Source organism: Oncorhynchus gorbuscha, unplaced genomic scaffold (assembly GCF_021184085.1).
Source record: "Oncorhynchus gorbuscha isolate QuinsamMale2020 ecotype Even-year unplaced genomic scaffold, OgorEven_v1.0 Un_scaffold_487, whole genome shotgun sequence".
Taxonomy (NCBI): Eukaryota; Metazoa; Chordata; class Actinopteri; order Salmoniformes; family Salmonidae; genus Oncorhynchus; species Oncorhynchus gorbuscha.
This window is the reverse complement of record NW_025745317.1, coordinates 621,625-637,526: the sequence shown is the minus strand read 5'-3', so window position 1 is coordinate 637,526 and position 15,902 is coordinate 621,625. Positions and strand designations below refer to the sequence as shown.

Below are 15,902 nucleotides of genomic sequence, written 5' to 3'. Positions count from 1 at the left end.
TCTATTCAATTTTATTATAAAAATTGTACAAAGGTAAAGCTTGCATGTTGCTCCCGGGATAACATAGAGGTGTAGGGAAAGTCATTGATCCAGGGACAGGAATCCGTAGCCGGAAATTCTCTTTGAAGAAGAACGGCATCCCGACCAGAGTTTGTGCGGATGATGCGTGAGCCATGTTCACCGCTTCTATCTCCGCAGAAAGCAGACGTTTCCACTTGTTCCTCCGATTCTGGAACCAAGTTTTCACCTGTATCTCTGTCAACTGGAGACTGGAGGCGAGACTAGCTCGTTCTGTACTGCTAAGGTAACGTTTCAGGTCAAACGTCGATTCTAGTTGGTAAACTTGACTCCGCGAGAATACGGTCCGAGACTTCTTCCTTGATGAGTTGGATGTTTCGTCGTCGTCAATATGACCCTTTTCTTCTGAAATAGCAGGTGATGTTTGGTTGTAGTATCTCTGGTCACCTTCTTTATAATCATGAAAAAGTTGATGTCTCTTCACCATCTCTTGCCCCAGAATTAGTCTGTTTTTGTCACCTAAAATAGTGCAAGCACGGTAATCAATCCAAATGTTTATTCTAAACAAACGTGGCTATCTTGTTATTGTGTTAAAAAACAGCATCATTTAAAATCAATCAAGCAACTTTTTCTTCTTCCATCAAGCAGTTTAATTAAAATAATATTTTTATCAGTAGCCGAAAAATCTCGAATTAGACTTCTAATAAACAAAGAAATAAAACGATTGCTGTAGTCTGTCATTCTTTATCATCATATCTTACATCATGCAATAATAATAATAGTTATAGGTTCAATATAATGTGTCATTGTTATCAGAATAACAATCAAGTAGGCTACCCAAAAAATAAAACACAATTTATAAAGCATTTTAACTTACTTAGACAAGAAAGTGTGAGATCGTTGAGGTCATCGCGTGGTTTCTTTCCTCCGGGTAAAAGGTAGAAGTCTGTAGAATCCTCCCCACCGCTGAATCCTTCTGAAGACACGGAGCGCATGCGTTGTCTCTGCAGCAGCCCCGCGTCGGAACCAGAATTACAACTGTCCTTGTGCGCGTCCTCGGACACAGTTCCAAGAATTGACTGAATAGTAAAATTGGAAACTGAGGTAAATGATACTTTACTGCAACTGTCTTCAGATTTCTTCATTCTGATAAACATTTAGAACCTTTAACTTCAGGCAATAAATGTGGAACCCGTTGGATATTCTTTCAGAAGCGGGTTTGTTCTCCTTCTGCAAAGTTATGTCTGAATTCCCGAGTACCATCACTCCCATACAACGTTCAGTTACTTTGTTTGCGCGTAGGTAGGATTCTCATGGACCAATCACAAGCTGGGAAGAGACCCGGTCATTTTAAACGGTGCTGGAGCTGAGACACACGCACCAAAGCGCTCCGCAACCCAACTCAGTCTGCAACAAATGAATGCTATGCACACCTGACGGTCCACAGTCAATATTTGAATATTACACATGAAAATGCCCTTCAAGATCAAATGTTGTAGACATATAGCTCTATTTTGAATTTCCACTATTCCGTGCTGTATTATAGCCACTAATTGGAGATTAATTATTGTTTGTTACAAATTAGTGAGCTGATTTCGTTGTACTTATTCCGTACAGAGATGTGAAACCAAGCCTTAATCCTTTCAGACGGATTCGGAAAGGCCAATGTGCGCCTAGTTTCTGTCTGAAAATTGGCCTTTGGCGATTTCACCATTGTGTTCTTGAAAATACCAGAATAAATTAAATGGAATTTATTTTGTGAAGACATCTCTTAATCTTTAGTCCTATCTATATATAGCCTATGGGCCAAATTCAAGAAATTATTGAAATATGTGTTTTGATATCAGTAATGTTGACATCATTTATTGTTTTGTCCAGAGTCTTATCCCACTGAGCACACTGGCTGAATCAACGTTGTTTCCACGCCATTTCAACGACATTAAGTTGAACCAACGAGGAATAGACGTATGTGCCCAGTAAGGATATCTCTGGGATGAGTCATCCACTGACAATAGAGACTTATAATTAGCTAAACATCTATTATATTATATTAATAATTAAATGCGTGCTATGCTTTTGTTGTCTATAAGTTAAAGCCTTCAGAATTGTATTGATGAATTCCAAATCCCTTAAAATGAATGACACATAAAATGTTTCCCAAAGGAGCGCTATGTTTAACTCTAAAATGTAATCTAAATGTAGTGACTGGACATACTGTGTTTGATACGAAACACACATTCAACGTATACGTCCCACGTTTTATTAAAGGTATAGATGAAAAACATGTATGTATGTTTCTAAATACACTCGGTGTAGTCGGGAACGTATTTCACGATTTATTCAGCAATGTAACAAATAACAAAAATAAAAATCTCCATGTTTTGGCCATTTATGTGAAACCCTTATCACGGATTGTTGTTGTTGTTGTTAAATTACATTTCGCGTTGACAGCAAGTAAAAGTCTGCGATAACATTGTGAGACGGATAGCCTATGATTTCCCATACTTCAGAACATATGATTTGTCCTCACTGTCTTGCGCTATAAAACGATATAGGTCAAAGTAGCAGTTATTTTTCAGCTGTGAGCCATTATACCGGGTACGTGAAGCGAACAGTGGAACTATATAACTATTACACATAAACGGCTATACATGATGAAATGTTAACTTTACTTAGGATTTGTTCTAATCTCATACAAAACATCGATGTAATTGATTGTAAAATGTCGTAGACTACATGGAGACACGGATCTATACGTTTCCACCCTGTTTAAAAACATGTAAAAAACCCATCAGTTAAATTAAAGCGATATCAATACCAAATGTTCAGATTACTTTGGACGCACAACGATTTAATATGAAATTATTTGAATAAGGAGGAAATATTTCAGTTTTGGACACGGGAATACAAATAATAATAATAATAATAATAAATACAACATTTGTCATAATAGACCTGTACAATATACAAAGCCTTTTAACCAACACCAACTATTATCATAGATTAAAAATAAATAAAAATAGCCCTAATAATGTTTGTAATACATAAATTACAATACATAAATATCAACACAATAAATGAGTCTCTCAAACTGGTCTCAGCAGCGGCACGGATGTGACTAGTGGATGTGAATAGTACATTTGATGAGGGAATGTTAGTAGAGACTGACTGACTGACACGTTCCCAGCGCTGCCCGTTTCTGAGCCGGTGTTGTCGTGGTACAATATGGGAACGCGGACTATCCTCTGGGCCGCGGCGTGGCTCAGATTGGCCGCTTCGAGTTCCGCGGCCAACTGTCGTTTCCACTTGTTCCTTCTGTTCTGGAACCAGATTTTCACCTGGGTCTCCGTGAGGTGTAGGGATGCCGCCAGGCCTGCCCGTTCCGAGCTACTGAGGTACCGTTTCATATCGAACGTTGACTCCAACCGAAACACCTGACTCCTTGAAAAGACTGTCCGCGTTTTCTTTTTCCGACACGTTTTTTTATCCGAGTTCTCGTCTTTAATTTTCCTCCAGTCATCCACCAACTCTACTTCCTTCTTTGGTTCATCCCCATCACTCTCCTCCAGAACGACATCATCAGTACTTTTGTTTTTGTCGTCCTCTGGGTCGTCTTGGTCGGGTGATTTTCGCAGCAGCTCCGGTGTGTCTCGGTCCCCGCCTGTTGATGGTGTGTCTCTCACGACGTCCTTCTCAAACCCTAAACGAAATAAACGACAATGTTTATCAATCAGGGAAAACATTAATGCAACCATAAAATAAACATAAATTACTTTTTTTAAACCACTATAGTTAACAATTTGATTATACTCATCCAAGTACATTTTCTTAAAAGGACCCGAATCGCCTGGGGAGTCAAATTGAGGCAGTAGGCCTAATTGTTGTGGGACATTTTGCAATATTGGACTGAAGATTCATGACAATATGAAGGTTACTTAAGACATAGTTCAACTTTACATCCATATGTAACTCTGTGTTGTTGTATGTGTCGAACTGCTATGCTTTATCTTGGCCAGGTCGCAGTTGCAAATGAGAACTTGTTCTCAACCAGCCTACCTGGTTAAGTAAAGGTGAAATATATATATATATAAAACATTTACTAATCATTAGTCTGACTATTATTCCAACTGAGGTGTATTGCGAATAGCAAGTATTATAGCAGCATAATTGATTTAAAAATATGTTGTAGTCTTATTTAATTCGTTATAACCCAAACATTATTTGAGGTATTCTAATGAGCTAAATGTATAATCAGAACCGATTGAATGTATGGTAGTAATCTACCTCCGGTCCTGTATAGATGGTGTCCCGATGTGCCAAGCGCGTAGGGATACCACCACGCCGACGCTCGTTCCAAATAGTGCGCCGATAATCCAAATCTCTGGGCTGGGATGTCAAAACTAGGAAAAGTTAAATCACCGATCCGGGAGAGAGAGAAACCTCCTTCCAGTAGTCCTTTGGTGGTGGCAAGCAGCGTCTTCGGTTTGGAAGGTTTACTGTCGAAGTTGAGCAGGTTCTTGATAGAGAAAGGTGAGTCTTTAGCGGGCGGACGGGTCTCCTGTTCCGTCTCTGCCTTCGCTTGTGAATGTTTATTGTCCATTTGAATGACTCACGGCAAACACACGTCAAGAGAAACAGTTGAAGATATTGTTGCTTTATTCCGGTTACCAAAACGTGGCGTTTCAGTAAAACATAGGCCTAGTTTTTTGAATGCTTTGAGAATAAAGAAAAAAATATTTGTTTAAAAAGTGCGAAATTGTATGCACTCACTAATGTAAATCACTCTGGATAAGAGCATCTGCTAAATGACTCGAATTTAAATGTAAAATGTAGCATACATCTTGAGGCAGGTCTGTCCTGGAATGATCGCAGCAATGATAAATGGCACAATGATCAATGCGTCAGACTTGCACCGCATTCTACTAACGATTACATAAAACGGTTAAATGCGCGCAGTCCTGGGCGATTGGGCATATAGGCTACAATGGCAAATGGGATTTGAGATGAAACTGGAGAGCAGTGGAAGGGAGGGGACAGGAGGACAAGAATAGGTAGGGTAGGCCTACGGGGGAGAAGAGAAGAGCAGAGGAACGGAGGGAGGGGACAGGAGCAGGGTAGTAGGTAGGGTCGGCCTGCTAGGCGGGATCCTTGGGACATCCCCTATTGACATTTAAAACGGTTAGGGTTGGGCTTAAGTATAGGGTTTAAGGTTGGGTTTAAGTATAGGGTTGAGGGTAGAAACGTCCCAAGGATCTATTTTTGCACTGACCGACAAGTCAACCCAGACTGTGACCCCCCCCCCTCCAGGCTGAATAGGATGGGCGTGTTTTCGGCCATGAAGTCCAATTAGAAAGCACAATGGAAGTAGATGGGTAATGCACTCAGATGTTACTAACAATTACTTACTGTCAAACAGGCATTTAATAAGTAAACACATGTCCTAATTGGTTGTAATGACAGGTCTACTCATTAGCAGTGCATGTACAACATGAATAGGGTGAAACTGTTCAGTCATTGTTGATGGGTGAATGGGGGGGGCTGTTTTATTAGATGCTGACAGTTAATTAAACACTAAATGGGGTGCTTTTACCTGCATTATCACCTGTTGGTGCCACACGCTGGCTGAATGATGACAATGAGGTGCACTTTTCTATATTCCAGCAACAACAAAAAACGTTTTTTTTATTTATCTTTCAAGTTAAAATATAAATGATTTATTTCAGATAAGGAAATGCATTTGTTAACCAGTGATTTGTTTAGTGAGTTTTGTCCCACTTTAAATGAAACCTAACGTCTGGTATGAACAAATAAACTAAAATACTTGTGTATACTACGTCATGCAACAACAGAAGTTTCACTCAGAATATAATCTGATTTGCAGAGAGGAAGTCCTGTAGGCAATCATTAGCCCAATCATTAGCCCAATCATTAGCCCAATCATTAGCCCATCATTAGCCCATCATTAGCCCATCATTAGCCCAATCATTAGCCCATCATTAGCCCATCATTAGCCCAATCATTAGCCCATCGTTAGCCCAATCGTTAGCCCAATCATTAGCCCATCATTAGCCCAATCATTAGCCCATCATTAGCCCATCATTAGCCCAATCATTAACCCAATCATTAGCCCAATCATTAGCCCATTATTAGCCCATCATTAGCCCAATCATTAGCCCATCATTAGCCCATCATTAGCCCAATCATTAGCCCATCATTAGCCCAATCATTAGCCCATCATTAGCCCAATCATTAGCCCATCATTAGCCCAATCATTAGCCCAATCATTAAATCAAATCAAATCAAATTTTATTTGTCACATACACATGGTTAGCAGATGTTAAATGCGAGTGTAGCGAAATGCTTGTGCTTCTAGTTCCGACAATGCAGTGATAACCAACAAGTAATCTAACTAACAATTCCAAAACTACTGTCTTATACACAGTGTAAGGGGATAAGGAACATGTACATAAGGATATATGAATGAGTGATGGTACAGAGCAGCATACAGTAGATGGTATCGAGTACAGTATATACATATGAGATGAGTGTGTAGACAAAGTAAACAAAGTGGCATAGTTAAAGTGGTTAGTGATACATGTGTTACATAAGGATGCAGTCGATGATGTAGAGTACAGTATATACATATGCATATGAGATGAATAATGTAGGGTAAGTAACATTATATAAGGTAGCATTGTTTAAAGTGGCTAGTGATATATTTACATCATTTCCCATCAATTCCCATTATTAAAATGGCTGGAGTTGGGTCAGTGTCAATGACAGTGTGTTGGCAGCAGCCACTCAATGTTAGTGGTGGCTGTTTAACAGTCTGATGGCCTTGAGATAGAAGCTGTTTTTCAGTCTCTCGGTCCCAGCTTTGATGCACCTGTACTGACCTCGCCTTCTGGATGATAGCGGGGTGAACAGGCAGTGGTTAGCCCATCATTAGCCCATCATTAGCCCATCATTAGCCCATCATTAGCCCATCATTAGCCCAATCATTAGCCCATCATTAGCCCATCATTAGCCCATCATTAGCCCATCATTGGCCCATCATTACATTTACATTTACATTTAAGTCATTTAGCAGACGCTCTTATCCAGAGCGACTTACATCATTAGCCCATCATTAGCCCAAATCAACCTTATTCTAACCATGTGACAACACTCTGCCCTGTCAGGGGGACAACACTCTGCCCTGTCAGGGGGACAACACTCTGCCCTGTCAGGAGGGCAACACTCTGCCCTGTCAGGGGACAACACTCTGCCCTGTCAGGGGACAACACTCTGCCCTGTCAGGGGAGGACAACACTCTGCCCTGTCAGGGGACAACACTCTGCCCTGTCAGGGGAGGACAACACTCTGCCCTGTCAGGGGAGGACAACACTCTGCCCTGTCAGGGGGAGGATAACACTCTGCTCTGTCAGGGAACAACACTCTGCCCTGTCAGGGGAACAACACTCTGCCCTGTCAGGGGACAACACTCTGCCCTGTCAGGGGAGGACAACACTCTGCCCTGTCAGGGGGAGGACAACACTCTGCCCTGTCAGGGGACAACACTCTGCCCTGTCAGGGGGACAACACTCTGCCCTGTCAGGGGGCAACACTCTGCCCTGTCAGGGGGATAACACTCTGCCCTGTCAGGGGAGGATAACACTCTGCCCTGTCAGGGGGAGGACAACACTCTGCCCTGTCAGGGGAGGACAACACTCTGCCCTGTCAGGGGAGGACAACACTCTGCCCTGTCAGGGGACAACACTCTGCCCTGTCAGGAGGGCAACACTCTGCCCTGTCAGGGGGACAACACTCTGCCCTGTCAGGGGACAACACTCTGCCCTGTCAGGGGAGGACAACACTCTGCCCTGTCAGGGGACAACACTCTGCCCTATCAGGGGAGGACAACACTCTGCCCTGTCAGGGGAGGACAACACTCTGCCCTGTCAGGGGAGGATAACACTCTGCTCTGTCAGGGGAACAACACTCTGCCCTGTCAGGGAACAACACTCTGCCCTGTCAGGGGACAACACTCTGCCCTGTCAGGGGAGGACAACACTCTGCCCTGTCAGGGGAGGACAACACTCTGCCCTGTCAGGGGACAACACTCTGCCCTGTCAGGGGGCAACACTCTGCCCTGTCAGGGGGATAACACTCTGCCCTGTCAGGGGAGGATAACACTCTGCCCTGTCAGGGGAGGACAACACTCTGCCCTGTCAGGGGAGGACAACACTCTGCCCTGTCAGGGGAGGACAACACTCTGCCCTGTCAGGGGACAACACTCTGCCCTGTCAGGAGGGCAACACTCTGCCCTGTCAGGGGACAACACTCTGCCCTGTCAGGGGACAACACTCTGCCCTGTCAGGGAGGACAACACTCTGCCCTGTCAGGGGACAACACTCTGCCCTATCAGGGGGAGGACAACACTCTGCCCTGTCAGGGGAGGACAACACTCTGCCCTGTCAGGGGAGGATAACACTCTGCTCTGTCAGGGGAACAACACTCTGCCCTGTCAGGGGAACAACACTCTGCCCTGTCAGGGGACAACACTCTGCCCTGTCAGGGGAGGACAACACTCTACCCTGTCAGGGGAGGACAACACTCTGCCCTGTCAGGGGACAACACTCTGCCCTGTCAGGGGGGCAACACTCTGCCCTGTCAGGGGGCAACACTCTGCCCTGTCAGGGGAGGACAACACTCTGCCCTGTCAGGGGAGGACAACACTCTGCCCTGTCAGGGGAGGACAACACTCTGCCCTGTCAGGGAGGACAACACTCTGCCCTGTCAGGGGAGGACAACACTCTGCCCTGTCAGGGGAGGACAACACTCTGCCCTGTCAGGGGAGGACAACACTCTGACCTGTCAGGGGAGGACAACACTCTGACCTGTCAGGGGAGGACAACACTCTGCCCTGTCAGGGGACAACAGTCTGCCCTGTCAGAGGGACAACACTCTGCCCTGTCAGGGGGAGGACAACACTCTGCCCTGTCAGGGGGAGGACAACACTCTGCCCTGTCAGGGGGAGGACAACACTCTGCCCTGTCAGGGGGAGGACAACACTCTGCCCTGTCAGGGGGACAACACTTTGCCCTGTGAACCATCTTTTTCAAACATTGAAATCTAATTGAATTCCAAACCTCATATTACATAATAGTTTATTGGTCGTGTGAGAGGACCGACATGTTAGTCACAATCATATAGCAGGAAGGAGAGGGAAGCAAGGAGAAATTGGGTTTCCATGGGGACACTGGTTTAGGAGTGCTGATACAAGCAGGGAGAAGGATAGGGGGTTGCAAGGTGAGGTACAGGAAAGGCAAGGGTTAAAGGGGGTGGAGTCAATGATGCTGTTGGAACACAGTGGGGAGTATTTGAAATTACATCAATCATAGGATTGGTGAATCATAAGCAACTTTAACTGATAGAATAAGCCAGTGTGTTACCATCGGGCCAATCACTGCTCTAGTGTGTTACTATCGGGCCAATCAGCCAATCACTGCTCCAGTGTGTTACCATCGGCCAATCACTGCTCTAGTGTGTCACCATCGGGCCAATCACAGCTCCAGTGTGTTACTATCGGGCCAATCACTGCTCCAGTGTGTTACTATCGGGCCAATCACTGCTCCAGTGTGTTACTATCGGGCCAATCACTGCTCCAGTGTGTTACCATTGGGCCAATCACTGCTCTAGTGTGTTACCATTGGGCCAATCACTGCTCCAGTGTGTTACCATTGGGCCAATCACTGCTCCAGTGTGTTACTATCGGGCCAATCACTGTGCGAGGTGACTACACAGTAGGTTTATATATATATATACACAGTAGGTTTATATACACAGTAGGTTTATATATACACAGTAGGTTTATATATACACAGTAGGTTTATATACACAGTAGGTTTATATATACACAGTAGGTTTATATATACATACACAGTAGGTTTATATATACACACAGTAGGTTTATATATACACACACAGTAGGTTTATATATACACAGTAGGTTTATATATACACAGTAGGTTTATATATATATATATACAGTAGGTTTATATATACACAGTAGGTTTATATATACACAGTAGGTTTATATATACACAGTAGGTTTTCATCTCCATCCTCTCTGATATGACGCTGCATGGGAAGATTTGTGCCGCTCTGAGGTGGAGATTTATAAGGAATTCATTAATACATTACACATACATATTTAGCTTAGTTTATGGCCATTACATTAAATCGAAAACAACTATATTATCACCCTCAACCTTTACCTGATCCCTGGAGACACCGCCAAGTCATGAAGCTAGACTGGACACACCAAGTCATGTAGCTAGACTGGAGACACCAAGTCATGTAGCTAGACAGGAGATACTGCCAAGTCCTGTAGCTAGACAGGAGATACCGCCAAGTCCTGTAGCTAGACAGGAGATACCGCCAAGTCATGTAGCTAGACAGGAGATACCGCCAAGTCCTGTAGCTAGACAGGAGATACCGCCAAGTCCTGTAGCTAGACAGGAGATACCGCCAAGTCATGTAGCTAGACTGGAGACACCAAGTCATGTAGCTAGACTGGAGACGCCAAGTCATGTAGCTAGACTGGAGACACTGCCAAGTCATGTAGCTAGACAGGAGACATTGCCAAGTCATGTAGCTAGACTGGAGACACCAAGTAATGTAAGTCGCTCTGGATAAGAGCGTCTGCTAAATGACTTAAATGTAAATGTTAATGTAAATGTAGCTAGACTGGAGACACCGCCAAGTAATGTAGCTAGACTGGAGACAACGCCAAGTAATGTAGCTAGACAGGAGATACCGCCAAGTAATGTAGCTAGACTGGAGACACAGCCAAGTAATGTAGCTAGACTGGAGATACCGCCAAGTCATGTAGCTAGACTGGAGATACCGCCAAGTCATGTAGCTAGACTGGAGACACTGCCAAGTCAGGTAGCTAGACTGGAGACACCAAGTCATGTAGCTAGACTGGAGACACCAAGTCATGAAGCTAAACAGGAGACACCGCCAAGTCATGTAGCTAGACTGGAGATACCGCCACGTCATGTAGCTAGACTGGAGACACCGCCACGTCATGTAGCTAGACTGGAGACACCACCACGTCATGGAGCTAGACAGGAGACACCAAGTCATGTAGCTAGACTGGAGACACCAAGTCATGTAGCTAGACTGGAGACACCAAGTCATGTAGCTAGACTGGAGACACTGCCAAGTCATGTAGCTAGACTGGAGATACCGCCAAGTCATGTAGCTAGACTGGAGATACCACCAAGTCATGTAGCTAGACTGGAGATACCGCCAAGTCATGTAGCTAGACTGGAGACACCAAGTCAGGTAGCTAGACAGGAGACACCAAGTCAGGTAGCTAGACAGGAGACACCACCAAGTCATGTAGCTAGACTGGAGACACCAAGTCATGTAGCTAGACTGGAGAGGCCGCCAAGTCATGTAGCTAGACTGAAGACACCACCAAGTCATGTAGCTAGACTGGAGACACCAAGTCATGTAGCTAGACTGGAGACACTGCCAAGTCATGTAGCTAGACTGGAGACACTGCCAAGTCATGTAGCTAGACAAGAGATACCGCCAAGTCATGAAGCTAGACTGGAGACACCGCCAAGTCATGTAGCTAGACTGGAGACACTGCCAAGTCATGTAGCTAGACAGGAGACATTGCCAAGTCATGTAGCTAGACTGGAGACACCAAGTAATGTAAGTCGCTCTGGATAAGAGCGTCTGCTAAATGACTTAAATGTAAATGTTAATGTAAATGTAGCTAGACTGGAGACACCGCCAAGTAATGTAGCTAGACTGGAGACACCGCCAAGTAATGTAGCTAGACAGGAGATACCGCCAAGTAATGTAGCTAGACTGGAGACACAGCCAAGTAATGTAGCTAGACTAGAGATATCGCCAAGTCATGTAGCTAGACTGGAGATACCGCCAAGTCATGTAGCTAGACTGGAGACACTGCCAAGTCAGGTAGCTAGACTGGAGACACCAAGTCATGTAGCTAGACTGGAGACACCAAGTCATGAAGCTAAACAGGAGACACCGCCAAGTCATGTAGCTAGACTGGAGATACCGCCACGTCATGTAGCTAGACTGGAGACACCGCCAAGTCATGTAGCTAGACTGGAGACACCACCACGTCATGGAGCTAGACAGGAGACACCAAGTCATGTAGCTAGACTGGAGACACCAAGTCATGTAGCTAGACTGGAGACACCAAGTCATGTAGCTAGACTGGAGACACCAAGTCATGTAGCTAGACTGGAGACACTGCCAAGTCATGTAGCTAGACTGGAGATACCGCCAAGTCATGTAGCTAGACTGGAGATACCACCAAGTCATGTAGCTAGACTGGAGATACCGCCAAGTCATGTAGCTAGACTGGAGACACCAAGTCAGGTAGCTAGACAGGAGACACCAAGTCAGGTAGCTAGACAGGAGACACCACTAAGTCATGTAGCTAGACTGGAGACACCAAGTCATGTAGCTAGACTGGAGAGGCCGCCAAGTCATGTAGCTAGACTGAAGACACCACCAAGTCATGTAGCTAGACTGGAGACACCAAGTCATGTAGCTAGACTGGAGACTCCAAGTCATGTAGCTAGACTGGAGACACCACCAAGTCATGTAGCTAGACTGGAGACACCACCAAGTCATGTAGCTAGACTGGAGACACCACCAAGTCATGTAGCTAGACTGGAGACACACACCAAGTCATGTAGCTAGACTGGAGACACCACCAAGTCATGTAGCTAGACTGGAGACACCACCAAGTCATGTAGCTAGACTGGAGACACCACCAAGTCAGGTAGCTAGACTGGAGACACCAAGTCAGGTAGCTAGACAGGAGACACCACCAAGTCATGTAGCTAGACTGGCGACACCAAGTCATGTAGCTAGACTGGAGAGGCCGCCAAGTCATGAAGCTAGACAGGAGACACCAAGTCATTTAGCTAGACAGGAGAGGCCGCCAAGTCATGTAGCTAGACTGGAGACACCAAGTCATGAAGCTAGACAGGAGAGGCCGCCACATCATGTAGCTAGACAGGAGACACCAAGTCATGTAGCTAGACTGGAGACACCAAGTCATGTAGCTAGACTGGAGACACCAAGTCATGTAGCTAGACTGGAGAGGCCGCCAAGTCATGAAGCTAGACAGGAGACACCAAGTCATTTAGCTAGACAGGAGAGGCCGCCAAGTCATGTAGCTAGACAGGAGACACCAAGTCATGTAGCTAGACTGGAGACACCAAGTCATGTAGCTAGACTGGAGACACCAAGTCATGTAGCTAGACAGGAGACACCAAGTCATGTAGCTAGACTGGAGACACCACCAAGTCATGTAGCTAGACTGGAGACACCACCAAGTCAGGTAGCTAGACTGGAGACACCAAGTCAGGTAGCTAGACAGGAGACACCACCAAGTCAGGTAGCTAGACTGGAGACACCAAGTCAGGTAGCTAGACAGGAGACACCACCAAGTCATGTAGCTAGACTGGAGACACCAAGTCATGTAGCTAGACTGGAGAGGCTGCCAAGTCATGAAGCTAGACAGGAGACACCAAGTCATTTAGCTAGACAGGAGGGGCCGCCAAGTCATGAAGCTAGACAGGAGACACCAAGTCATTTAGCTAGACAGGAGACACCAAGTCATGTAGCTAGACAGGAGACACCAAGTCATTTAGCTAGACAGGAGACACCAAGTCATTTAGCTAGACAGGAGGGGCCGCCAAGTCATGAAGCTAGACAGGAGACACCAAGTCATTTAGCTAGACAGGAGACACCAAGTCATGTAGCTAGACAGGAGACACCAAGTCATGTAGCTAGACAGGAGACACCAAGTCATGTAGCTAGACAGGAGACACCAAGTCATTTAGCTAGACAGGAGACACCAAGTCAGGTAGCTAGACAGGAGACACCAAGTCAGGTAGCTAGACAGGAGACACCACTAAGTCATGTAGCTAGACTGGAGACACCAAGTCATGTAGCTAGACTGGAGAGGCCGCCAAGTCATGTAGCTAGACTGAAGACACCACCAAGTCATGTAGCTAGACTGGAGACACCAAGTCATGTAGCTAGACTGGAGACTCCAAGTCATGTAGCTAGACTGGAGACACCACCAAGTCATGTAGCTAGACTGGAGACACCACCAAGTCATGTAGCTAGACTGGAGACACCACCAAGTCATGTAGCTAGACTGGAGACACCACACCAAGTCATGTAGCTAGACTGGAGACACCACCAAGTCATGTAGCTAGACTGGAGACACCACCAAGTCATGTAGCTAGACTGGAGACACCACCAAGTCAGGTAGCTAGACTGGAGACACCAAGTCAGGTAGCTAGACAGGAGACACCACCAAGTCATGTAGCTAGACTGGCGACACCAAGTCATGTAGCTAGACTGGAGAGGCCGCCAAGTCATGAAGCTAGACAGGAGACACCAAGTCATTTAGCTAGACAGGAGAGGCCGCCAAGTCATGTAGCTAGACTGGAGACACCAAGTCATGAAGCTAGACAGGAGAGGCCGCCACATCATGTAGCTAGACAGGAGACACCAAGTCATGTAGCTAGACTGGAGACACCAAGTCATGTAGCTAGACTGGAGACACCAAGTCATGTAGCTAGACTGGAGAGGCCGCCAAGTCATGAAGCTAGACAGGAGACACCAAGTCATTTAGCTAGACAGGAGAGGCCGCCAAGTCATGTAGCTAGACAGGAGACACCAAGTCATGTAGCTAGACTGGAGACACCAAGTCATGTAGCTAGACTGGAGACACCAAGTCATGTAGCTAGACAGGAGACACCAAGTCATGTAGCTAGACTGGAGACACCACCAAGTCATGTAGCTAGACTGGAGACACCACCAAGTCAGGTAGCTAGACTGGAGACACCAAGTCAGGTAGCTAGACAGGAGACACCACCAAGTCAGGTAGCTAGACTGGAGACACCAAGTCAGGTAGCTAGACAGGAGACACCACCAAGTCATGTAGCTAGACTGGAGACACCAAGTCATGTAGCTAGACTGGAGAGGCTGCCAAGTCATGAAGCTAGACAGGAGACACCAAGTCATTTAGCTAGACAGGAGGGGCCGCCAAGTCATGAAGCTAGACAGGAGACACCAAGTCATTTAGCTAGACAGGAGACACCAAGTCATGTAGCTAGACAGGAGACACCAAGTCATTTAGCTAGACAGGAGACACCAAGTCATTTAGCTAGACAGGAGGGGCCGCCAAGTCATGAAGCTAGACAGGAGACACCAAGTCATTTAGCTAGACAGGAGACACCAAGTCATGTAGCTAGACAGGAGACACCAAGTCATGTAGCTAGACAGGAGACACCAAGTCATGTAGCTAGACAGGAGACACCAAGTCATTTAGCTAGACAGGAGACACCAAGTCATTTAGCTAGACAGGAGACACCAAGTCATTTAGCTAGACTGGAGACACCACCAAGTCAAGTAGCTAGACTGAATCTTACAGAATCATCTTAGTCAGTGATGAATGTTAATTTGCTCTGTCGAACAGATATAATTACTGGCAGACAGCTGATATTGGTCCACCATGTTGTGTGTGTACTAACTACGCTGTCTGGGGAGAGAACAATATCCCTTGTATTGTATGGACAAGACCGGGTCTCGTACGGAAATCTAATCAATCTTATCTATCTTGACAAACTGCTCCTGAGAGAGTGAATTATTTAATGAGTTCTCTTCAGTCTGAAACCTGAGCGTAATTCAATTGCAATAAAATAACATTAGGGCTGACAAGGCTATTAGAAGTTGTTTTAATTTACTGCTCTTTGGAGGCTACGGCCTGTGGCTTTTACTGTAACAAACCTCACCTCTCAGACTCAGAAAAACAAGGAAATGTC

At 45.5% G+C, this 15,902-nt stretch overlaps 2 protein-coding genes across 2 annotated transcripts in view; one reads left to right on the top strand and one right to left on the bottom strand.

Annotated features, from left to right (window-relative positions):
- LOC124018355 (L-seryl-tRNA(Sec) kinase-like) overlaps positions 1 to 15,902 on the top strand; it is an 86,498-nt gene that overhangs the window by 15,344 nt on the left and 55,252 nt on the right.
- On the bottom strand, positions 2,855 to 4,811 carry LOC124018360 (homeobox protein HMX3-like). The gene is made up of 2 exons (XM_046333633.1): positions 4,303 to 4,811; positions 2,855 to 3,718 (listed from the first exon to the last, which is right to left on the bottom strand). The coding sequence occupies exons 1-2, from the start codon at positions 4,616 to 4,618 to the stop codon at positions 3,105 to 3,107; spliced, it is 930 nt and encodes a 309-aa protein (XP_046189589.1). The 5' UTR covers positions 4,619 to 4,811; the 3' UTR covers positions 2,855 to 3,104.

What these genes read in the sequence shown, in the direction of transcription:
- LOC124018360 (XM_046333633.1), bottom strand. Translation starts at nt 4,618, where the DNA reads ATGGACAATAAACATTCACAAGCGAAGGCAGAGACGGAACAGGAGACC. An exon ending in CCATCTATACAGGACCGGAG is followed by an intron (nt 3,719 to 4,302) that starts GTAGATTACTAC and finishes TATTTCGTTTAG; the next exon opens with GGTTTGAGAAGGACGTCGTG.